The sequence below is a fragment of the Amblyomma mixtum genome, chromosome 10, assembly GCF_055824585.1.
Source record: "Amblyomma mixtum isolate Tamu chromosome 10, ASM5582458v1, whole genome shotgun sequence".
Taxonomy (NCBI): Eukaryota; Metazoa; Arthropoda; class Arachnida; order Ixodida; family Ixodidae; genus Amblyomma; species Amblyomma mixtum.
The window spans coordinates 3,997,057-4,021,694 of NC_143021.1; the positions used below are offsets into that span (position 1 = coordinate 3,997,057).

Genomic DNA, 24,638 nt, shown 5'->3' on the forward strand with positions numbered 1-24,638 from the left:
GTTCGTTGGCAATATCAGCAAGATCGGAGATAGCTAAGAGGCAGGGCAGGGTCTCAGCGTCCCCTAGGTCAGGTGGTTTCACAGGGTATCGGGATAAGCAGTCAGCGTCCTGGTGATGGCGCCCTGACTTGTACACGACGGAGTATGAGTATTCTTGGAGGCGCAATGCCCAGCGACCAAGGCGACCGGTGGGATCTTTTAGTGAAGACAACCAACAGAGAGCGTGGTGATCAGTGACAACAGCGAATGAACGGCCGAACAGGTAGGGTCTGAATTTAGCTACTGCCCAGACAAGGGCAAGACACTCGCGCTCAGTAATAGTGTAATTTTGCTCTGCGGCTGAAAGTAGGCGGCTGGCATAAGCGATGACTCGATCTTGACCCTGTTGACGTTGGGCTAGGACGGCGCCGATGCCATATCCGGAGGCGTCGGTGCGAACCTCTGTGGGAGACGACGGGTCAAAATGTGCTAAGATGGGCGGAGTGGTCAGCAAATGGACGAGAGATGAAAATGAGTTCTCTTGAGCAGGGCCCCAGGTAAAGGGGGTGTCGTTCTTCAGAAGATCGGTGAGGGGACGAGCGATGCCGGCGAAATCTTTGATAAAACGGCGAAAATATGAGCACAAGCCGACAAAGCTGCGCACATCTTTCGACGACCTTGGAAGAGGAAAGTCCTTCACAGCTTGAATTTTGATGGGATCTGGGCGTACACCAGAAGCGTCAACGAGGTGTCCGAGAATAGTGAGTTGGCGACGACCGAACTTGCATTTCGATGAGTTGAGCTGAAGTCCGGCGTTACGAAACACAGTCAGAATATTAGAGAGGCGCTCGAGGTGCGTGGCAAAAGTAGGCGAGAAAACCACAACATCGTCTAGGTAACAGAGGCAGGTGGACCATTTAAAGCCACGAAGAACGGAGTCCATCATTCGTTCGAAGGTAGCCGGGGCGTTACAGAGGCCGAACGGCATGACTTTAAACTGGTATAAGCCATCAGGCGTCACGAAGGCGGTCTTCTCGCGGTCCTTTTCATCAACGGCAATTTGCCAGTACCCCGATCGAAGATCAATTGAAGAGAAATATTTGGCGCCGTGGAGGCAATCTAAGGCATCATCGATCCTTGGGAGTGGATATACGTCTTTTTTTATGATGCGGTTGAGGTGCCGATAATCAACGCAGAAGCGCCAGCTGCCATCCTTCTTTTTCACCAGGACGACTGGTGAAGCCCAAGGACTTGACGAGGGCTCGATGATGTCTTTTGCGAGCATCTTGTCCACCTCTTGATTTATGACGGTGCGTTCGGCGCTGGACACTCGGTACGGACGTCTGCGGAGAGGAGCGGAATCACCGGTGTTTATGTGATGCGTCACCACAGAGGTCCGAGCCAAAACACGGCTATCAAAGTCGAAGATGTGGCGGAAAGATGATAAGAGGCACCTAAGATCGCGAGCTTGCATCGGCGGTAGGTCAGAAGCGATCATGTCGGCGTAGTCGTCCATTGGGTTCGCTGTTGATGGGGCCGCAGGCAACCGGCATTGCTGAGTGGAAGGTAAGCAGCTGTCCACCACTGATATCACACATTCGGCAGCAGGGCACAGCGTGGCGAGTGAGATGCCTTGCGGGAGCGGTTGGATGGATGAACCGAAGTTCAGGACCGGAAGGCACGCTCGGTTGGCCGAAATTGTAAATACAATATGTGGAAGCGCAATGCTGCGCGTCAGGGCGACGTCAAGTTCCGGAGTGACTACGTAGTGACCATCAGGTACAGGGGGAACAGATGAGAAAGAAATGTAAGTTGCGGCTTGAGGCGGTAGACGGACAAAGTCGACAGCACAAAGACGGTGTATAACTGGGGACGGCGACTCAGCAGAAAGAGGAAGGTCAAGCTGAACAACATTAGTGGCGCAGTCAATGAGGGCTGAATGCTCAGACAGGAAGTCGAGGCCAAGAATGACTTCATGAGGGCACTGGTCCAGAACAGAGAACAGAACGGATGTATGGCGGCCGGATATGGTCACACGGGCTGTGCATAGTCCAACAACATAAGCAGTTCCGCCGTCGGCAACGCGGAGAACGGCTTTGGGTGCAGGGGTCAGTACTTTTCGGAGGCGGCGTCGTAGGGCTGAACTCATGACGGATACCTGCGCGCCTGTATCGATCAGGGCTCTCACAGGCACTCCATCGACATGAATAGCGAGCAAATTATGGTGTGCGCGAAGGGCTAATCGAGGATTTTGGGACTGGGGCTGTACTGCAGCATCACCTGCAGACACTGCAGCGTCTAGTTTTCCGCTTGCGAGCGTCCGTAGGGGCCAGGAGAGGAGCGACGGCGTTGGGGCGAACGAGACTGGCGACGCAGGGGGGACGGGGAGCGGCTGGAGCGGGGAATCTGGCCGTCGACTGTAGCACTGTGCTGGGCTGGAGGGGGCGTGTAGTGGCTGGGCTGTTCGTCGTCGCGGTGGGAGCTGAGAGGATTGTATGTGCTGCGACGGGACCAATAATTTCGACAGTGGCGGGAGATGTGGCCAATGCGGTGGCAATGGAAACAAATGGGCTTGTCGTCGGTTGTCCGCCAGTCGTTAGGGTTTCGGCGACGTGGAGTGAAGTACGAAGGTCGTCCAGGAGCAATCGCAGTGATTTCGGGTGGTGGTGAAGACCGTACAGGGCTGACGGGCTGGAAACCAAGGTTTGCAAGCTCTTGGCGGACGACAGCTTGTACCAGAGAGATGGTAGGTAAGCGGGTGTCGCCATCATGTAGATGCTGGGGGGCAGGGGACATAGCTTCGAGCTCGCGTCGGATGATGCGGGTCACATTTTCTGGGGGCGCTGGAGTTGCCCGGTGGCGCAGGTCTTCACATGAAGAAGTCGGATGATGCGGGTCACAAGACGCAGCCGTGTTGGGGAGGCGTGTGTACGGCTGGCTAATACACCTGCTTTTGGCTTCCTCGAAGCGTCGACATTCCTTAATAATTCCGTCGACTGTAGTGCAGCTCTTGTATACGAGCAAGTTGAAGGCATCGTCGGCGATTCCCTTCAACACGTGGCCGACTTTGTCAGACTCGGGCATGTTGGCGTCAACTTTGTGACAGAGGGCCAGCACATCTTGAATGTACGACACATAGGACTCCGTAGATGTTTGAGCTCGGGAGGCGAGGTCCTTCTTAGCGGCAAGCGTTCGGCCGAGCGGCCGTCCAAACAATTCGCGGAGTTTCTCTTTGCACACGTCCCAGCTGGTCAGATGGTCTTAGTGTGTCTCATACCAGACCCGGGCGGTGTCTTTTAGATAGAATATTACATTTGCGAGCATAAGGGTCGGATCCCAGCGGTTGTAGGTACTCACTCGCTCGTACATGTTGATCCAGTCGTCGACGTCAGTGTTGTCGGTACCAGAAAATGTCCCAGGGTCACGAGGGGGAGAAAGAACGAGTGATGTCATGGCCGGGGCTGAGGTTTGCTGGGCGGCGTCGTGGGTCATGATGAGTGAAGGCAACTGGCGGCCGCTGCGGAGCTCCGTCGTCGGTAGACGTAGGGGAAATCCGCACCTCCACCAAATATGTTGCGGAAAAGAATATATTTACAGATATTTACAAATAGACAAGAACAGCTGCGAGCGGCACCGAGAACACAGTCCGAACTTCGTTGTCGTCTTCTACTCTTCGCACTCGTGCCATCGCTCTTTGTCGTCGTCGTCTACCCGCATCAATATCTTCCAATATTTTCACAGAGCACTCTTCTGCACCCTGATTCCGCAATGCCTGCATGACAGCTGAGGTTTCCACTGAGTCAAATGCTTTCTCGTAATCAATGAAGGCTATATATAGGGGTTGGTTATATTCTGCGCATTTCTCTATCACCTGATTGATAGTGTGAATGTGATCTATTGTCGAGTATCCTTTACGAAAGCCTGCCTGATCATTTGTTTGACTAAAGTCCAAGGTTGTCCTGACTCTATTAGCGATTACCTTAGTAAATACCTTGTAGGCAACGGACAATAAGCTGATTGGTCTGTAATTCTTCAAGTCCTTGACGTCTCCTTTCTTATGAATTAACATAATGTTAGCGTTCTTCCAAGCTTCTGGTACTCTTGAGGTCAGAAGGCATTGCGTATATAGGGTGGCTAGTTTTTGTAGCACAATCTCTCCTCCGTCCTTCAACAAATCTGCTGTTACCTGATCCTCACCAGCTGCTTTCCCTCTTTGCATTGCTCTAAGGCTTTCATTACTTCCTCCTTCGTTACTGGCAGGATGTCCCATTGCTGTGCTCGACTGCCTCCTTCAGTAACTTGATGATTAGATTCGCTACTGTATAGATTTTTGTAGAACTCTTCGGCTAATTCAACTATCTTATCCATATTGCTGATGACATTGCCCTGTTTGTCTTTTAGCGCATACATCTGGTTTTTACCTATGCCCAGTTTTCTCCTCACTGATTTTAGGCTACCTCCGTTCCTTAGAGCATGCTCGATTTTCTCTATGTTAAACTTTCTTATGTCGGCTACCTTGCGCTTATTTATTAACTTCGATAGCTCTGCTAGTTCTATCCTGTCTGTGGAGTTAGACGTCATCATGCTTTGGCGTTTCTTAATAAGATCTTCTCCTGAGATAGTTTGCTGGTATCCTGTCGAACCATCCTACCAACTACTTCTGTGGCGCATTCTGTAACGATAGCTGTGATATTATCATTTATTGTTTCAACACTACAGTCGTCTTCTTGAGCTAAAGCGGAACATCTGTTCGACAGCGACATTATGAATTCCTCTACCTTCCCTCTTAATGCTAACTCGTTAATAGCCTTTCTCTTCACCAGTTTCCTCCGTTCCCTCTTCAAATCTAAGCTAACACGAAACCTTACCATTCTGTGGTCGCTACAACGGACCTTACTGAGGACCTCCACATCCTCTACGATGCCAGGGTGTGCACACAGTATGAAGTCTATTTCATTTTTAGTCTCACCATTGGGGGGGGGCTCTTCCACGTCCACTTCCTGTTTGCTCGTTTTACGGAAGAAGGTATTCATAATCCGTAAATTATTTCTATCTGCGAACTCTACTAATAACTCTCCCCTACTGTTCCTAGAACCTATGCCATAGTCACCTACCGCCTTGTCTCCAGCCTGATTTTTACCTACCTTTGCATTGAAGTCGCCCATCAGTGCAGTGTACTGTGATTTTACTTTGGTCATTGCCGATTCCACATCCTCATAGAAGCTTTCAACTATCTGGTCATCACGGCTTGATGTAGGCGCGTAGGCGTGCACCACCTTCAGCTTGTACCTCTTATTAAGCCTAATTACGATAGCTGCCACTCTCTCGTTAATACTGTAAAACTCCTCGATGTTGCCAGCTATATCCTGATTAATGAGGAATCCCACACCTAGTTCTCGCCTATCTGCTAATCCACGATAGCACAGTATGTGCCCGGCCTTTAGTAGTGTATACGCCTCATCTGTCCTCCTAGCCTCACTAAGCCCTCTGACATCCAATTTAATACCGGCTAATTCCTCCAATAGCACTGCTAAGCTAGCCTCACTTGATAAGGTTCTTGCGTTAAACGTTCCGAGGTTCAGTTTCCAACGGCGGCCTGTCCGGAGCCAGAGATTCTTAGCACCCTCCGCTGCGTCACAGATCTGACCGCCGCCTTGGTCAGTTGCTCCGCAGCTGCTGGGGACTGAGGGCCGAGGGTTAATTGGTTTGTTCATAGAAGGTTATGCCCATGTACTACACCAGGGTGGCCAAATCCTGTTCTGGTGAGGAAGTGCGTTGTTGGTTCTGGTCACCGAAATCAGGCCGCACTCCAAGCCTGGGTATGCAATTCCATCGATACGCGGAGTTTTTTTTTAATCAGGTGGAGAATTGCGTGGCACTGGGATTCGAACCCCGGTCCTCTTGCACGCGAGGCGGATGCTCTACCTCTACGCCATCGCTGCACCTGGTAGGTGGTCGTATAAATGTGGCGGACGCCCAGTATGTTGGCAAGGGCGGCGAACAGGGCCGATTGAAAATGGCGGCCGTGGCCGGTGGTGACGAGAGGCGGGCAGCCAAAACGAAACACCTTGCCGACCATGAAGGGCGAAGAAACTGTCTCTGCCGTAGTGCGACCAATGGGCAACGCCTCGGGCCAGCGGATGAAGCGATCCACAGATGTCAGTAGGTAAGAGGCCCCACGTGATGACGGTAGCGGTCCGACAAGGTCTATGTGGACGTGGGAAAACCTCATGTCGGGAGCCCGGCAAGCACAGGCTGGCTTAACGGTATGCCGGTGAAGTTTTACGCGCTGGCATTGAAGGTGGGTTCGTGCTAAGCGACGCACGTTGGCATTGAAGCCTGGCCAAAGGTAGCGATATTTGGCCATCTTCTGCGCAGCACAAATACCAGGGTCGCTGATGTGGTGGATGCTATCAATAATGGCGCGACGGAAACCCAAAGGCACGTAAGAGCCCGACACACCAGTAGATGTCTGGCATGTAATGAAGTTGGAGGAAAGCGGACAAGAACATATGAGAGGTTCACCAAGATCCCCAATGGCATTTTACCAATACCCCTGAAGAGAAAAGCATACAACAGCTGTATGTTACCGGTACTCACCTACGGTGCAGAATCTTGAAGGGTAACGAAGAAAGCAAGTTAAAGACAACGCAGCGGGATACGGAGGGAAAAATGATAGTTGTAACGTAAGAAACCGGAAGCGGGCAGAGTTGGTGAGGCAACAAAGGCGTGTAAATTGCATCATAGTAGAAATCAAGAGGAGGAAGTGGGCTTGGGAAGACATGTAATGCGAAGGCAAGATAATCGCTAGTCCTTAAGGAGTACGGAATGGATTCCAAGAGGAGGCAAGAGCAGCAGGGGGCGGCAGAAAGGTGGGTAGATGAGATCAAGAAATTGGCGGATGGTGGTCGCAGCCGGCAAAGGGCCGGATTCATTGAAGGCCATTGCCTTGCAGTGAGCGTAGTCAGGCTGATGATGGTGATGAATTATCAACTAGTCCGATAAACCGCTTGCATGAACGCCTGTCTAGGGAGCTGGAACGGTGCGATAGGGAAGCAAGAAATTGACATTTAGGCTCAGCTGCTCTATACTGGTGCAGTACATTTCCTTGGGGATTTCTAGCCTTCGCTTTAGTGCTAGCGCTGTCTCTGCAACTCAGTACTTCTTTACAAATTTCACCTCATTTTCGCGAGAGGTCGCCTTTCGAGCGCTCTATTCAAGCGTGCGGACACCGGTCACAGAATCTGCAAGCTTCTGCCTCAGAAAAACCAAATATTGAAACGACAGCTAGCATATTTCTCACAATGCCGCGATGGAAATAAAGTCCTCGTGTAATGTCATGGGAGTACGATCTCACCGTGCTCCATTTCCTTCATGGACGCAACAGTGTTATGTGGGTGTTAAGGACCTCATTGAGCAAGATACATCTATCCAGGAGTCGTCACGGATATTCCTGCCCTGATTGTGAAGCTTCCTGCATAGTGAAACTATACATTAAGGCAAGCGAAACGCAGCCAAACAGTGACGTCGCTTAAGCAATACTGGCTCGAACAGTTGAGGGGAACACTGACAATAGACTGGCTTTGCCGTCTTGCATCCACCCCATGTAACAGCTCAAGAAAAATAACTGTCGGAGGGATTTCTCACTGCGTTCCTGCACAACTTAAATGACGCCATGTAGACTGTGCCGAGCAGGAAATAATTTCCCAGATAAATACTTATGTTTCAGGCAAATTAATGCGTTTTTGGGGAAACGTCACCGGTGAAAAACAACAACCCGTGCTTACTTTTCGTTGCACAAAATGCATTTGTAAGTGATGTGCAGTGTTAATGTTTTTCTTTTGTAGTGACTGTAGCCGCAGTTTGGTCTCGCCGAATGGGCCTGTATAAAACCGGAATTTATCACTGGAATCCAGTCAAGCACTGCTATATGGCTACCAAGGAGAGCTTGACCGCGTAACAGGACGAATTTGCTTGAATTAAGAAGTTTCAATGAAAGTAGCGCAGCTTTCCATTGCAGCGGTGTGGCTGCGCTTGGGTGGACGCTCATGAGCACTTACTCCCTTATATAGATGTCTTAACCTTAGGCATTGCACTAGACAATGAATTCACACCGAATGGGCTTCCTTGGGGCGTAACCTTGGAATACGGGTCTAAGTTATCCCAAGTGCCGGTTCAATACAGAAAGGAAACAATATTTTTAGAACCTTATAATTCCACGTCTGCGATTAGACCTCTCAAAGCGTTTTCAAGGGAGCGAGCAAAACAGAAGGAAAGGCAGCGAGGTTAGCCAGGCGAAGCCCAGCAGGCTACCCTGGGCGTTGGGAGCGGAAAAAAGGAAAGAGAACGGCAAAGTATTATAGTTGCTTGTTGGAAAATGACCTGAGTAAGTTTTAGAGATCGAAGACGGCTTAATTGGTGCTTTGGTTGACTGTCTGAAACATTGTTACTACCGTGTCAAAAACACAAGGGATTACGGTATCGCTTCTCATCGGTATCTTTTCGCTCTCGTGTTGTTTAGCGCTAGTAACCATTTTTTCAGCCAGTGAAGGAGTTTTAGACGACGAAATAATTCCGCTTGCTAAACAGATATTTTCCAGTGCAGTGAGAAGTGGGTTTGGGCCGCCCTAATGTGTGTGACATGGTTGTTAAGGTAAAATTACCATGTCACGGCTACGACTTGAACCTGCGTTTTCTTCCTCACAGCGGGACAGTGTATCCTTATCGTGTTTTTCTGGAAACAGCGCCCGGTGACCTTGAAGGTACAGTACCGTGCGTAAGGCGCTCGTCGATGGACGCATGTATGTCTCGGGCGGGCATGATGGCGCCGTTGACAGGTCCCCAGCGGCTGTCCTCCTCCGACAGGAGGCCCGCGAACCAGTTGAAGAGGGCGTCTGTGAGCAGGTTCCCCATGGAGCATTCCTCGAGGCGGCACTTCTGGCGGCTGCCCTCCAGCAGCACCTTGGTGGATCCGATGGGCTGGTTGCGGTCCGTGTCCGCCTTGGCGCGAGCCTTGACGAGGCTGTCGGCGAGCTGGGCACCCTGCGCCTTGTCGTCTGCGCACACGTCGGTGGACTGCTTTGGCTCTCTTGCGCGCTCACGCCGGCAAGCCATTTTCTCGCTTCTAAAAATGTCCCGCAGTTCAACCGTCTACGATACCCGCTCTCATTTTTTTTTTGGTCACTGCCTCTTTGTCGGACCAAATACGGTATGCAATCATTATCTTTTATTTTGCCAAAATACCTGAACATTTCAGAATATAACAGCATATCGCTGAGAGGCATCACAGTAAAGAGCCTAAGAACCATTTTGTACCTTTTTGAACACGTTTAACTAGAACTTGTTCTGAACTGTGACTAAAACTATAACACGGGTGAATTCTGCGTATGTTGTACATACGATTTCAGCAGCGCGAACACGGTTAGGAAAAGACAGAAGGCGGACAGGACAGCGGCGTTGTTTGCGCTGCTGAAATCGTATGGATTCCCACCAACTAGCCCGCCAGATTGTGTTATGTTGTACACCTGGATGATGTGATGCGTTTGGTTTCGCGGATTTATGAAGCTTTTTGCTGTGGTTTTGATGTTAATGTTGAAATGCCACTGTAGATATTCCATTCATGCTGATATTTATTATTTTTTTTTTCGACTGCCTCACCTGTAGCTGTCAACACCTGTAGCGGCAATACGTTGCCTCAGCAGTGTGGGCGCAGGGTTACTCTCAAGCTGCATTCAAGCAGCTTTTTTCCCTGCGTCGTCTCTCTCCCAGTGATACGTGTACCACTAAGAGCGACAAATAAACTTCAACTTCAAGAGCACTAGTAAAAATATGGCTGGTGTTTAGCTTCCCTAAGCACGAAACGTTGTGTGAAAGCACGGTTTTTAACGCGAGAGCATTACATGGCTCATTGTGCGAAAAGCCCGCCATCATAAGAAAGCGGAGACCGGCCCGCCTTGCAGGAAAGCCGCCCGCCAATGACGTCATCACCCGTTCTGGAGCAATAGGTCGCCGGCGTTCATTGGACTCATTCGCGTTAGTGTTGACTAGGTTGCAATCTGCGCTGATTTTGAGGAAAGAACGACACATGATTGGCTTCTTGGATCAGTGGACACCTCAGTGGTGCATTGTGGTACGTAGCTGTCGTGCGGAGCTCAACTCCGCCGCATAACGCAGTGACACACTCAGCGAAAAGGAATGCTCTCGCCTTCATACAAGATAACAATTCCTTAGGTTGCCCCATATTTTTTTTTCAGATGGACACCACCGATACGTATAACTGAAAGGGCGATTTAGGTTTCCACTGACCCAGGGAGCCAGTTATGCACTTTTGCAAAAAATTAGAGATCACTGTGGCTTCCCGCACTGGAGGAATGCAAAAGCATTGACGCCTCCTCGGCACTCGGCGCTCCTCTTTGCCTCTCTACGATTCTCTTTGCCCTTATTTACCTCTCTTTGCCTCTCTCAGATCCTGCAACTTGAAGCTCCACTATCTGACTATGCAGGCGTCTTACAGCAGACGCGCGCCGGCAGCGAGAGGATGAGGCGGCAGCGTATCGCGTCTGCCAGACCTGTGGCGCTTCGGCTTCGTCATGTTTTGACAGGAGCCACGACTCAAGTCGTCGGACCTCATCAGTTTTGCTCACTTTGGATTTGGCAAGCTGATCGACATCCGTGGACACCAATTTCATTCAGGTGGGCCCAGTTTTCAAAATTTTAAAGCGGGTTTTCCTTCCTGCCTCCGGCGCCGACGCTAAGCCTAACGGCTGCGCCGGCGTTCGGCTGCGAGGGAGCTGCTGCTTTCTGCAAGATGACGGAAACGCACGTTCAACGCCGTTATGACCCGGACGCCATGTCTTGGTCGACCGTTCCCGTCACTGTGGAACCCAAATCGGCAACCGCGGACCCGATCCGCATTGAATCTCTCCTCCGTCTACTTGAACGCCGCTCCAGACGAGAGGCCAAGATAGCCGCTGACGACCCGGCAACCGCCGAAAATGCTACCCGCCAAGCTCTCGTCTTGCAAGCGGCGAAGGACTCCGGCCGTAAGGGACGCAACCTAGTGACCAAGTGGAGGCCCAAGCCTTTACCAAAGTTTCAACAGGACGACTTTGTCATCGTGATCAAGCCCCGGAAATCGTTGGCCATCCGGGACGACTTTCAACACGGCGAGCTCGGTGCCGCGTTCGGCGCTTTTCTCGGGGCGCCTAAGGCGGCCGAGTTGAGCCTCCTTTTAAGCAAGGAACAAAATTTGATCCTCGCCAGCGCCCGGAACGCCCACGTCGCAGACCGTCTGCTAGGCGACTTTTCTATCAAATCGGCCAAAGGAGATGTGCCTCTAGCCGGCCATCTGAAATAACATCAAGAGGACGTCTGCTATGGGGTCATTACGGTGGCCAACCAATAGATATCTGAGTCTCTCCAACCTTGCCTGCAGTGGAGGAGCGGCACTTTATTCGATATCCGCAAGTTCGGCACCTCAAACAAGGCTCGGCTCACCTTTGCCGGCACGGTGAGGCCTCGATACGTACACTACAACTCTGAGATTGTCACAGTGCACCAATATTTGCGCACTATTCCGGCCTGCAGTTTGTGTGGAACTGTCGGCCACCGGGCGGACTCTTGTCCCAACCCAACCCAAGACAAGTGTGGCCTGTGTAGACAGCAGGCTCCCATACAAGAGGGGGTGCACGCCCCTCACCAGTGTATGCCAAAATGTGCGGTTTGTGGTGGTGGCCATACCACGAACTCGCGGGACTGCAGTGCTAAATATCGGCATACCAAGCCAGCCGCCCCTAAGGGCGGGAAACCGAGCGGGACGGGTAGGCAGCCACGTCGATGTGCTTAAAATGTATTTCAAACATATTGTATTAATTTCATATTTATTTCGCATTTTTTGTCCCTATGCTTAAACTGCAATACGAATGCTTTCTAAGTATACAACGAATAATATTTTGAACGTTCTTTAAAATGCGTGAAAAGTACATTTTTGCCCGCTTAGCATATTTATAATGCATTAAAAATATACTAAAAATACGCAATAAATACATTAGATGTCATTAGAAATACACTAAATATATACATTAAATACATTAAAAATATATCCACTTCGGCTTCAAATATGTCTACTGGTCAGCTTAACAGAATGAGGCGGGTTAATGCTTCAAGTGCAGAAAAACTGTACAAGCGCAGTTATCATCAATCACAACGTACATGAGATTACAAGGTCACGTGATGGCATGGGAACCGCAAAGATACCTACACAGCAAATCATGACGGAAGAGCCTCAGCAAACAACAAATGCTCCGACGATCTCCATTCTTGGCTTGCGTTATATACACCCACCGAGTGCGACGCACTATCTTGCCCGGTGAGGCGTTTTTTTGCGCAAAGACTGTGGGCTCAAACATTATCCCAGAAGTGCCCTACTGGTCGCGTTCGAATCGCGAGGCGATCGAGAACAGAATTGCTAGCCGAAATTGGCGTCAGAAATAGGTCAGCAGTGGAACTGTCAGGCCGACGGGACCCCGATGCCAGTGGTGGCGAAAAACATTTATGGAAAATTAAGTTTTTTACAGAAAGGTGATTAGGACCCTATTGGCCCTTTCCCCTTACAATACTGGGTGGAGCCCCTATTCCGGTGCCCCATTGGCAAGCAACGCCGCCCGCGTCCGTTGAACCAAAGCCTTTTGGCTCTTTAGGTCTTGACAGCCGAGCAGGGCCGCCTCCCAGTCCTCTCTGGTGGGGTTGGGGTTGGGGGGGATAGATGGGTTTGATTGACACGCCCAAACCATGTGGAAGGTGTCAGCCACCTCCCCACTGAACTGGCACGTGCCATCAAAGGATGTATTGAAATGTTTAAGCACCGCCGGGCACAGCACAGTGTTAGTAAGAATTTTGATGAGGAGGCGCTCGCCAGCGCGATCCAGACCCTTACAAGGGGCCGGGTAGCGCCGGTGCTCCTCCTTGTAGTAATCGGTGATTTGTTTGAATGTAAGGGCCAGATTGTCTGATTGGGAGTACTCTTCCAAGGACAGGGAGATAGCCCGGGGAGAGAGTGCGCGGGCGGCCTGATCGGCCTGTTCGTTTCCCTGGAGTCCCTGGTGACCGGGGGCCCAAATCAGGTTGCGTGGAGTTGGATCTCCGCATCGACAGCTATATTCCAGTATGCGCCAGGCAAGCGGGGGAGCCCAGCCCAACTCGTAGTTCCGACAGGCCCCTCGCGAGTCGGTGTTTATGTGTTTTGACTTGGGATTCGTGAGAGCCAGAGCAATGGCAATCTCCTCCGCGTGTGTTGCGTTGTAGGCTTTGAAAGTGAGCCCGTTAACTGTGTTTGTGTTGTGTACGACTGCGGCCGTGTACCACCGCCCGTGGTGTGGGCCGGCAACGTCCACGTAATACACGTGTTCTTGGTTACCATAGTATATCGCGCCAACGCTTCCGCGCGCGCCTGGCGACGACCGCTATGGTCTTCTCTGGACATGTTCCGGGGAAGGGATCGGACCCGGAGGGCGCGTCTCCAGGGTTCTGGCAATCTCTCCCTTTCCTCAATCTGGTAGTTATGTTTGATGTGTAGCCGGTCCAAGAGGCGGCGACCGGACGTGGTTTGTGCAAGACGCGTGTATTGGTTGACTAAGTGGGAGCTCCCGAAATGTGTTCACCACGCCCAAGGCCAGAAGCCTCTGGTTGGACGTGGTGACTGGGAGATCGAGAGCCCGCTTGATGACTTTCCGCAGGATGACCTCCAGTTGGTGATCATCGTGTTTGCGCAGGTGCAAGTAGGGAGTTGAGTAGAGGATTCTACTCGTTACGAAAGCATGGGCAAGCCGCAGTGCATCCTTGCTTCGTAATCCGCCCCGCTTGTTGGAGACCCGGCGGACCATGCGGCCTACCTGGTCTCCCACCGTGCGAAGTTTGGCTAGGGTGGTGTCGACTCTGCGTTGGTGGTGTATGAAGAGGCCAAGGACGCGGATCTCCTTGGCCTCCCGGATCGGTCCCGAGGGGAGACTGATGCGAAGCGGTGTTGTGTCCCGAGGGGAGGGACGTAAGTGCACAAATTCTGATTCAGCTGGGGCGCACTGGAGTCCGCAGTAGGCCGCGTAGTCGTCGACTAGGGTCGCCGCTGCTTGCAGGCAGGACTCCATGTGGCCCAGGTTACCTTGCGTGGCCCAGATTGTAATGTCATCCGCATAAAGAGCGTGATGTATCCCGGGCAGAGAAGACAATTTGGAGGGAAGACGAAGCATTGCCAAATTGAAGAGCAGGGGAGACAGGACCGCGCCTTGAGGTGTTCCCATCGAGCTGATGGTGTATGGCCCGTGTTCCGCATCTTGTATGCGTATATAGGCTTGACGGTCTGTAAGAAATTGTCTTATGTAATGGAATGTTTTGTGGCCACAGTTGGTGTTACTGAGGTGGTCCAGGATTACTTCATGTTTGACGTTGTCGAATGCGCCTTTAAGATCCAAGGCCAGGACCACCTTGTCGTTGTGGGGACATTCTACAGGATCTAAAATGTCGTGGTGGAGCTGCAGAAGTATATCCTGTGCTGACTTGTGAGGACGAAAACCGAACATAGTGTCCGCGAAAATGTGCTGTGTTTCGAGATAATCGGAGAGTCTGTCACGCACCATCGTCTCCATCAGCTTGCCGACACAAGACGTGAGGGAGATGGGGCGAAGGTTCTCCACATCAATAGGTTTGCCGGCCTTCGGAATGAAGGTCACGAGAGCCGATTTCCAATCGAGAGGGAGAGGAGTCTCTCCGTCCCAAAAGCTATTGATGTATTTGAGGAGCGCGGCGTAGGCTGCGTCGGGAAGGTTGGCCAAGAGCTTGACCGTAACCTTGTCGCGCCCGGGAGCAGTGCCCCGCTTCATCTTGCGTAAGGCCGCCCGGAGGTCGTGGAGCTTGAACGGAGTGTCCAGCTCCGTGTTCTCTTCGCCTGCATAGGAGTACGCCGCCGGCCGGGGGTCCTTAGTGGTGCACAGGTATCGATCCCTCAACGTGTGCGCTCGCTGTGTTGTCGATCCTTTAAAGTTGTGCAATGCCCTATGTAAGTGGCGTTGGGTTTCCGCGCGTGTTTGTATTGGATCGATGAGAGCGCGGAATAGGCGCCACGTGTTGCGGCCAGACATCTGGCGCGCAGCCGCGTTGCACCGGTCCACCCAGTTAGTGTCGGCTAGCTGAGTAGCATATTCCGCTGCCTGTTGTGTGAGTTCGAGGATGCGTTTCTTTAGGCGACGCGACGGCGACGCCGACGATCGGTGGTCACGTCGGCCAACCTGGTCGTTCCCCGACTCCAGTCACACTGCACCGACAACGACGACGACGCCCCCAACGACCAAGCGTCGTCCTAGTGTGGCAACGCCGCCGACCAAATATTGCCGACGAGACCCGTCGGCCGACGTGTCTTGGGCAGATCGGTGGCCGAGCGAAAACATTCACCGACCAAAAGCGAGTACCGAGCCCAGAGCGCGAAGTGCAATCATTATTTAGACAAATAATGCACGCGCAGCAAAATTCATCAAGCCATATGGCCACTTGGCCGACGCGCCGCACCGATCGTCGCTTGCGAACTGCCGCCCCGCTGCAAGCAGGGACACACGGAGTGGTGAGCATCGCTGCGCCGCGCTACCCAAGCTCTGCCCGCAACCGGCGTCACACTTCGCCGCCGTGCTGCAGTGCCTGAGCACTGCTTGGGATGGTGTACAAATATCGCAAGAAAAGACCAGATCGCCTTGTTATCAGAAAGACTGCACGAGCAGCGACAAAGCATGCCTTCTTATGTTTCGAGCTTTCGGCAAAGGCATCGCTCGCGGGCGCTCCGGCCGACCAGCTCTTCTGCTACCTGGTTCCCGTGGTCGTCGCTAGGCCTATAGTCTCTTTGGCATCGAAGCCGCAGCGGCCGGCGGTTCGGAAGTCGCATGCGCTATAATAAAAGGCCTACTCTACACATCGATTTACTGTCAACAGCATCATCTTACAATAAAATAATAATATGGTAAATTTTCGCGACGCCTTCAGCAGCGAAGCGAGCGGGCGCCAGGCGAGCCGGGCCCCAACGCCGAGCCAGCGGCAGCAAAGAGGCGGTTGTGGCAAGAAGTTTGCTCGTATCACAGTCGTTACCTTTGCCAACAGCTCAGTATTGGTCAGCGATCCTCAAAAATGACACATTTTTGACATTTCTTAACCCAGGGTTTATTATTTACGTCATGAACACACTTTATCTCGTTTTTATGACGCCGGCAGAAGGGATCCAGGCTGGACGGCCAGCCGGCATGCTCGGCGTACTTCACGTTCGCTCAAGAAAATACAAAACAGCCATGATACCAGAGAGGATGCTTACTAGATTAGAGCAAGAACAATATGCCTGTGCAAAAGTTGGTTGGTTTATGGTTGGTTTATGGGGTTTAACGTCCCAAAGCGACTAAGGCTATGAGAGACGCCGTAGTGGAGGGCTCCGGAAATTTCGACCACCTGGGGTTCTTTAACGTGCACTGACATCGCACAGTACACGGGCCTCTAGAATTTCTCCTCCAAAGAAATTCCAGCCGCCGCGGCCGGAATCGAACCCGCGTCTTTTGGGTCAGCAGCCGAGCACCATAGCCGCTGAGCCACCGCGGCGGCGCCTGTGCAAAAGTGGATCTTTCGGACTGCGGACTGCCAATTTGCTAGAATTTAAGTATTCTTTGGAAGAATAGACCTCTCCCTCGAGTAAACAACGTGACGTCACGGAACGCACGTGCAGCGACTGCAGCGCTCTCCTTCCTAGCGGCGATGGGCAAAACGCTCCCTCTTCGGCTGGCATCCAACGCTCTCGTACGTGCCTCGGAAGCGATGGAGCTGTCAGAGTACGCGAAACCACTGCCTGAAATCGCCCGGCAGCGATATGCTGAAAAGTTGAAAGTCGACGGGAAACAGTACCCTGACCCATTCATTTTGAAGGACTAGAGAAACGACCCGAAATTGTGGCGAAACGTGCGTTTTGGCGACATATACGTTTATCTCGTTCAGACGCCCGGCCCTTACACTACTGAGAGCATGAAGTGCTACCGTTCGCTGAAGGCGTACGTTCTTGCAGCGGAAGGGCACGTGCGCCAAATTTTGGCAGCCGACTTTTGTTTACAGTGCTGCTTTTTAAAAGCAAAAGTGACCCCGTCGCAGAGGACCACCGGCGAGCCGTACGAAGCGTGGACGCTTTTGCGAGAAGAAGGAAGCGTACAGGCAGCTCACTGCACATGCATGGCCAGGTTAGTTCAAGTGTTCGGCGGGATGTCGAACAACAGCGTTTTAACGCGCTAAGCAGAAAGATAATTGCATGCGGTAGATTCGAAATGCAATACACGCTAACCGTCACGTCAGAATACTGTTCACGTGTGAAGTCAGCGTACAATAATGCAGTGCGTAGGATGTCATATATTTTGATTGTGTTAGTGCATTTTGATTGTGCTATCCGGTTCAATATCGCAACCGCCGCCGCCATTGCATCGCTGATTCGATCTCGGCCGCTTGTCGACGGGGTTGAAGCTGAGAACGCTGACTGTCGCTTCGTTGGGGGAAAATCTGCTCTAACTGTTGTGCCCTCTGCGCGGTCACTGCTCAGAGCCATTGCGAAAAAAAAAAACGCTTATGACCGTGCGGTGTCGGGTCTGTTAAAAGGGTCCTTAGGCGGCTGAAACTGCTCCGGTTCCGAGCACCGCGACGCCCCTTACATCCCATGTGTCGCCTGCGTTGAAACCCTGCACAGCTAACCTACTTTACGCTTTCTTGCCCCATACTACCAGTTTGCAACAACTAAGATGTTGCTAAGATTGTCCGCTCAAAACGACCACACTTCTTCATATCTGCGCTGGGATTTCTCTTCTTGAATGAGAAAACGCTGGACACCCGGTCCGGGTGGTCCGGTAACGAGGACGGGGCGCCTGCGTTGGCGGAGAAGACGAGAAAAAAAGTTCACAGTGCCATTCACCTCGCTAGCTCTTCAAAATCAGCAAGCGAAAGAAAGGAATGCTTCTCACCAGAGGTGAAGTGCGCTCCGCATATCCTCTCTGCCGGTCTTGGCTTATCTCGACGCATTGCGTGCACCTTCAGGGAGATTCGCGTCCCGCGGAAAACGAAAAAAGCGGACGCCTTTCTTGGCACGGTTAGTGCATCCCACGGCACAGCAGCTCGTAGGCATCACGAGACAGGGTCGAGGCACGGGTTCCGGCGGCCGCACTGCGATAGCTTCCTTGCTCGCCCAGCAAAACTGTACGGGATCGCACGCTAACGGAGGACTGTTCTGCCCATCGGGTTCCCGGCGTGAGCCGGAAACGTCATCGCTGTGACGTCACTCGCCTCGCGTGACGTACCCGAGGAGAGGTCTATTGATGGCGTATTTACGGAAGTACACTTCAAATACGTTGACAACACGCAAATGCCATCTCACGAAACGCAATTTCGAGCACACGACTGTTCAACGGCCGCTAGAAGTGTGCTGCAAATACGTTTAAAAGGACTGCCCGTTTGTTAGAATTGAAGTTTATTTCGGATGAATTAATTTCATATTTACGAGAGTGCACTTTTAATACATTGACAAGATGCTAAAACTGCATACATATACGTTTACAAGGACTGCCCGTTTTGTAGAATCGATGTATATTTCGTATGAATTAATTTCATATTTCCGAAAATACACTTTTCATACACTGACGGGACGCTAAAACTGCATACATATTTTTTCATGCATTTGAAAAGTGCTCGAAATATGCTTTAAGTGAGGTATTTTTTGCATATTTTAAGAATATATTTCGAATACCAAGCATGAAATTTCAGGAACATATTTCCTACATATTTTTAGTGCATTCACGAATACAAAATATGTTTAAAGTACAATCTAAATAGCCCACCATATATTCCAAACGTATTAGTTTTTGCTAAGGGACCCAACCAGCTTCGGCAGCAATGCTTCAAAACGACAGATGCCTACTAGCGGGAAGGACGTCAAGAGCTGTCCAGTGCCACTACCGCCCCCACACGGCGGCCAGGAGAAGCAAGCCCGCTCCCAAGACAAAAATGGCGCGGCCGGGGCCGGTTCCTGGGCCAACGCCGTCAAAAATGGCAAACAGGTGAGCGGTTCAGGCAGGGTTGCCTCCTCCTCCCACCCCTTCTCCCCTCCCTCTCGCTCGGCAGCTGGCGCTGAGCTCCACAACCTTGTAGCTTCTCTCCAGGCACAAAACGAGATGCTACTTGCCAAAATTGAAGCCTTAGAGGCTAAAACAACTCCCCCTCCCCCTAGTAACTCCGATACAGACGCTATGGAGAGCGAGACGGCGGCAACGCCGACTATGGAACCTTCCCTTGCCGAGCTCGAAGCCCGTCTTAATGCCAAATTTGACACCCTGTTGGAAACAGCGATGGAACGCCTCATCGCTAGAGTCATGGAGGCCATCCCCACTATGCCCTGTTGGAAACAGCGATAGAACGCCTCATCGCTAGAGTCACGGAGGCCATCCCCACTATGATCGCTCAACACGTCGCGACTAACACCCGATTTTCTCGCAGAACCGGTCCTCTTAAGGACGTATCTGGTCGGCCCTACAGATTGTCTCGCCGAGTAAATGGCCCTGACAATGACGAAGACAGCTGCCCCCTTCTAGGTGCTGAGCTTCAGCCCCTGGTATCTGGCTCGGGGGCAGCCTCACTTCCACCTCTCACCTCTAAATCTGAGCATGGCGGGACACCCCCGGTGTAGGCGCTCCCCCTTTCCAAATCGGCTTCCCCCATTACGATTACTGAATGGAACTGTCGGGGGCTCCGGTCCCGTTCCAAGCGGGCCGACCTCCGACTTTTCCTTTTCAACCTTTGAGCATTTTCCAGCCGTAGTTGCCCTCCAAGAGCCAGGGAAAGGCGCCGTACTAACAAATTATACGACGTTCCAGCAGGACCCCTCGTCTTGTCTATTAGTCCATAGAAATTATACAGCCAACCAGGTCGACTTAGACATGCAACTTGAATACTCCTATGTAAAGGTGACCCTCCTCCCACTCCGCAAACAGGACCGACCGCTACACCTACTCAATGTATACTGCAATCCGATATTGCCGAATGCATCATTCGCGGACCTCTTTAGCCGCGCGCTGAGAGTTGCGGGTCGGGAACCCCTGCTGACTGTGGGCGATTTCAACGCTCCCGGTCGGATGTGGGGTTACTGCCGTGAAGAGAAGCGGCGACGCAAGTTGGCGGAGCTTGCGTCAACGCTGCGCCTCACTCTTCACACTGACCCAGTCCACCCAACTCGTACAGGCAACTCCGGGACTAGGGATACATGTCCGTGACATAACACACGCGGAGGAGGTCACCATTGCGTTGGCTGCATCTGATTCCAATTCAAAAACAATTATTTCCGACTCGCGAGGGGCATGTCGGAACGTCGAGCAGGGCTGGGTACCGTATCTAGCCTACTGCATTCTCCAAAACAGCGTCTACACCGGTGACCCCGCGCCCCGGCGTATCGTTTGGGCTTCCGCTCACATGGGCCTTGAGGGAAATGAGGCAGCTGACGCCGCCGCCCGCGCGGTCTCTCACCGGACATTCCCCTCCGACCCTGACGATCAGGAACTCGAATTTATTCCAGCTTACACCTTCAAAGACATCGTTTTACTCTATCATTCTGGCCATCCCCGCCCGTGTAAAGGTCTCTCAAAGGCGGAGGAGTGGCGTCTGCTTCACCTCTATACTAATACTTTGCTGTGCCCGGCAGCTCTCAAACACTTCGACCATTCTTTCTCGGGCAGCTGTCGGCACTGTGCGGAGAAGTCTTCGGACATCTACCACATGGTGTGGGCCTGCCGCTCCAACCCTGCTCTCCCCCCTCATCCCAAACCAACCCGGGAGGACTGGGAGGCGACCCTGCTCGGCTGCTCTGACCTGCAGGCCCAACGGGCCTTGGTCGCGCGAGCCCGGGCGGCGGCCGATGCCACTGGGGTTACGAACTAGGGACCTCCACCTAGTATTTGTAAGGGCTGGTCCCCTCTGGGTCAGCTCATGCATAACCTGCTGTAGTATACCTGTACATAAATGTTTTCCACCACCACCACAGCGAGAGGGCGAGTGGCGTACGAGAGGCGCGCCGAAGCGGAGGGGCCGTATACTAATGTTCAAGCAGTGTTTTACCGTGCTGTTGCTCCGCGCCTCTGATGTCACCGTGGCCACATTCCAAGAAGGTGCGACTGAAATGATTCGTCTGTATGGCAACTACTTTAGCGTCCCGGCGGGCGTTCTCCTCTGGCGTCACAGTGGCGTCACGTGACGTCATGGTAACCGAGTTGATTAATTATCGACCAATTGATTAAATATCAGTCAAATGACTAATTATTGCTCAAACGATTAATTATAAGTCAACTGAATAATTATAAATCAATTGATTCATGATCGATTTGTTTAACCTTATCAGTCGATGATCGAGTACCCAATTCGTTTTTCAAATTCGAAGCCTGAATTCCTTTTCTGTCCACATAATATATGCCCATCCAAATGATTAAACCTTTCTATGGCTTTTGCTTGAGTTGAGTAATTAACTAATCACTCAAAATCAATGAACTGTTTTTAATTGATTACTTTGCATTTCGTTCACTAAACATATTTCAAAGCATTTCGAACTGATGTTTTTGCGCTCATTATGCACAGTTGGCTGCTATTGCTTGTCGTCCGCGATATTTGAGCATTCAATTTTGACATTTTGATCCTAATTTTTGGCTTTAATAGAATATCTAATCATCTTAGCGACAATTGTTATTTGCGCATGACCCTCTCACCATGCTCAGTCAATTCAACCGTTCCTTTGATGCTACCATTTCTGAGAACATCACTACTGCATAGGTTTGCAGAGGTTACATCACTCACTGCAGCGGTTTGGGCGCACAAACTGGACAGTTTGCAAACAGGTGGTGCGCCCAAACCTGTGCAGACCGGCGCAGAACTAGTGTTTGCAAGACGAAACACCAGACTATGTTCACCACATGCGCATTGGGCGTGGTGTATTCAATCCCATTGTCATGCGGGAAAATCTACATAGGCCAAACCGGAGCATGCTTGAATGAGCGCCTGAGGCAACATCGCACAACTTTGGGCACTGGCACAGGCAGCAATCTAGCCTTGCATGTAAAGGACTGTAAATGTTCTCCTAGTTTTCACACTACCAGCATTATCGGGCGGGGGAAATCTAAACGTGAGCTTGAGCTATTGGAGTCATTCCTGATCAGAAAGAATAAGCAGAAATGCGTCAGTGAGCCGTCCGTGATTATCACCGAAAAGGAGTGCAAGTTTTTATCATTATAGTAGCCATTTCACCATGTGGTGCGCGAAGTGCATTGTCTGTAGGGTGTGTGCGCAGGCAGAAAATTCTTTTAAAATGAGCAATTCTTCATTGCAATAAATCAGTTGTAAGTCCAGCGTTGTGGTGGGTGCCTTCTTTGTTCTTGTCTGCGTCTATTTTCTCTGGTTCCCTTTCTATACAAAAATTAGGAGTCACTTTGGCGACTAAAGTGGTGCAAGGCGAAAGCCTGAGTACAGCATTCTGCCACGAATGTGGTTGTGAATGATGATTAAAGTGCTGCCAGCGAATGACGCGTCCATTAGCTGTCTGCGTGTGTTACTGATGTGTGGTTAACATGTTAAGCTTCGCCTGTAAGAGTGGAACGCGACAGCGTCTTGCAACGCTGCCAGGGAGTCCACAGAACGCCATCGCCAATTCGGCTGTACGCCTTGCTGGAAGGCAAATTTATTTTTTGAGGAAAGGAAATGTATCTCTCTCGCATATCTGGGTGGACACCTGCACCTCGCCGTAAGGGAAAGGGGGAAGATTAGAGTGAACGAAGAGGCCGTATTAGCTAGACGCGCCTTTGCTCATTCCAAACCATTCAGCTGGCATTACGGAGTGGCTAGCGTGCTCGTATCGCACTCCGGAGACCCTGGTTCGATTCCCCAACTCGACCAATTTCGTTCTCGGTTTTATTGATTTATGCGGTCTAACTAGAAAGGTTAATTAGGCTATTTCATATTTATATTATTGTATTTCTATCCATCGTGTTCTGTCATTCACCTGCCAATTGTTGGAACTGTCTAGGATGTTCGACACAACGTATATGAAACGAGCAACGTCGAACTGAGTGGGGAAGTGCGTGGTGGTGGAGCGAACGCGGCTTCTCGGCCTCTTGGCTAGCTAGCTGGTGGACGCTGCGGTGTGTGTTCCGGCCGCCGGCTTGCGTCGGTGGCCGGTGTTCGGCCTTTGGACGTGCGCTTTTGTTAAGGTGTCCTTCGGCTGGCGGGCGCCTCAATATGGTGAGCCAGCCACCTACAAAGGCTCTTGCCTTTGATGTTGTCGTCCCTGAGGGGGCTAGTCCGGAGGATGTCGTCGATGCGACAGCCTCCGTTGTTGGATTGGAAGAAGTGTATTGCGTCCAGCACTTCGGTGGACGCAACTACCAAGTCACTGTGAAAAGTGAAGCCGCCATGGCTAAAATCGTTGAAGCTTCCTGCCTCATCATCGGCAAGGAACGCGTCGCCATCGTTCCCCTGAGCCCGCAGGTGACCCAGGTGACTGTCCTCTTTCTGCCCGCCCGTGTACCTAGTGACGCCCTTGCCAAGGCTCTCTCCCCTTATGGCAAGGTGCTGCACATAAGTCGCGGCGTCATGGGGTCGCGTCCCACTGTCACCACCGGGACCCGTTATGTGCGGATTGAGATGAAGCCGGAGTCACCCGTACCAAACTACATCAAGGTCGCGGGCCACCGCGTTACTTGTGACTACAAGGGAATGCAGCGCGTTTGCCGGCGTTGTGGGTCCACTGCGCACTTCAGGGCACAGTGTACGGCTCCTTTCTGCGCCCGCTGTGGGGTCTTTGGGCACCAAGGCCAAGGTTGCGTGCTCCCATGTCGCCGTTGTGGCGATCCACACGCTACCGTGGCGTGCGCCATCAAGCCCTCGTACTCGGAGGCTGCGGCCCGCCCTGCGCCCCCGCAGGCCGCTCAGGGAGCCGCTGAAACCATCAAGAAGCCCGGCGCATCCAACACCGACGCCGTTACGGTTGCTTCCGCTGCGTCCCAGCCTCACTGCGTTGAAGAACCGGAGTCTGCTCTTGATGCGTCCAATACTGCACCAAGTGAGCAGACAGTAAATGTGTGTGCTGCGTCAGCCTCCGTCTCTCCGTGCGTCCCTGATGCCACGGGGGTCGAGCCTACTGTGGCCCTGGAAAACCATGATGCTGAGAACGTGCCCCTCTCGGAGCCCGTGCTACAGCCCGCGGCCAGCGTTGCGGATTTGAGCAGGGACACCGACATAGCTGAGGTTGACGGTGACGACAGCAGCTTGCCATCCTCAGCCTCTTCAGTCAACCTCGTCATTGACGAGACTGTCATCACGCCTGAGGAGGACCCGACGCCGCCGTCGTCGTCGCCGACATCGCTTGGAGAGGAGCCAAGATCATCTCCAGACGCTGATCCTGTGCAATCGCCGTCCTCTTCGACATCGAGGACCAGCGCCAGCACTTCCAGCGCACAGTCTTCCGATGTTGAGATGGTCGCTTTGAGTTCAAGCTTAAAGCGTCCACATACGTCAACTACGGACTCGGACAATTCTGCCGGTCGGCCAAGGAGGCCTCGTGCCTCCTCTGGTCCGACCCTCCG

At 52.0% G+C, this 24,638-nt stretch overlaps 1 protein-coding gene across 1 annotated transcript in view; it reads right to left on the reverse strand.

Moving 5' to 3' along the window:
- LOC149325010 (protein 5NUC-like) overlaps nucleotides 1–24,638 on the reverse strand; it is a 93,828-nt gene that overhangs the window by 18,996 nt on the left and 50,194 nt on the right. Inside the window, exon 2 of the mRNA XM_089564162.1 lies at nucleotides 8,751–9,035. Within this exon, the coding sequence (XP_089420288.1) occupies nucleotides 8,751–9,035 (285 nt within the window). The remainder of the gene's footprint in view (nucleotides 1–8,750; nucleotides 9,036–24,638) is intronic.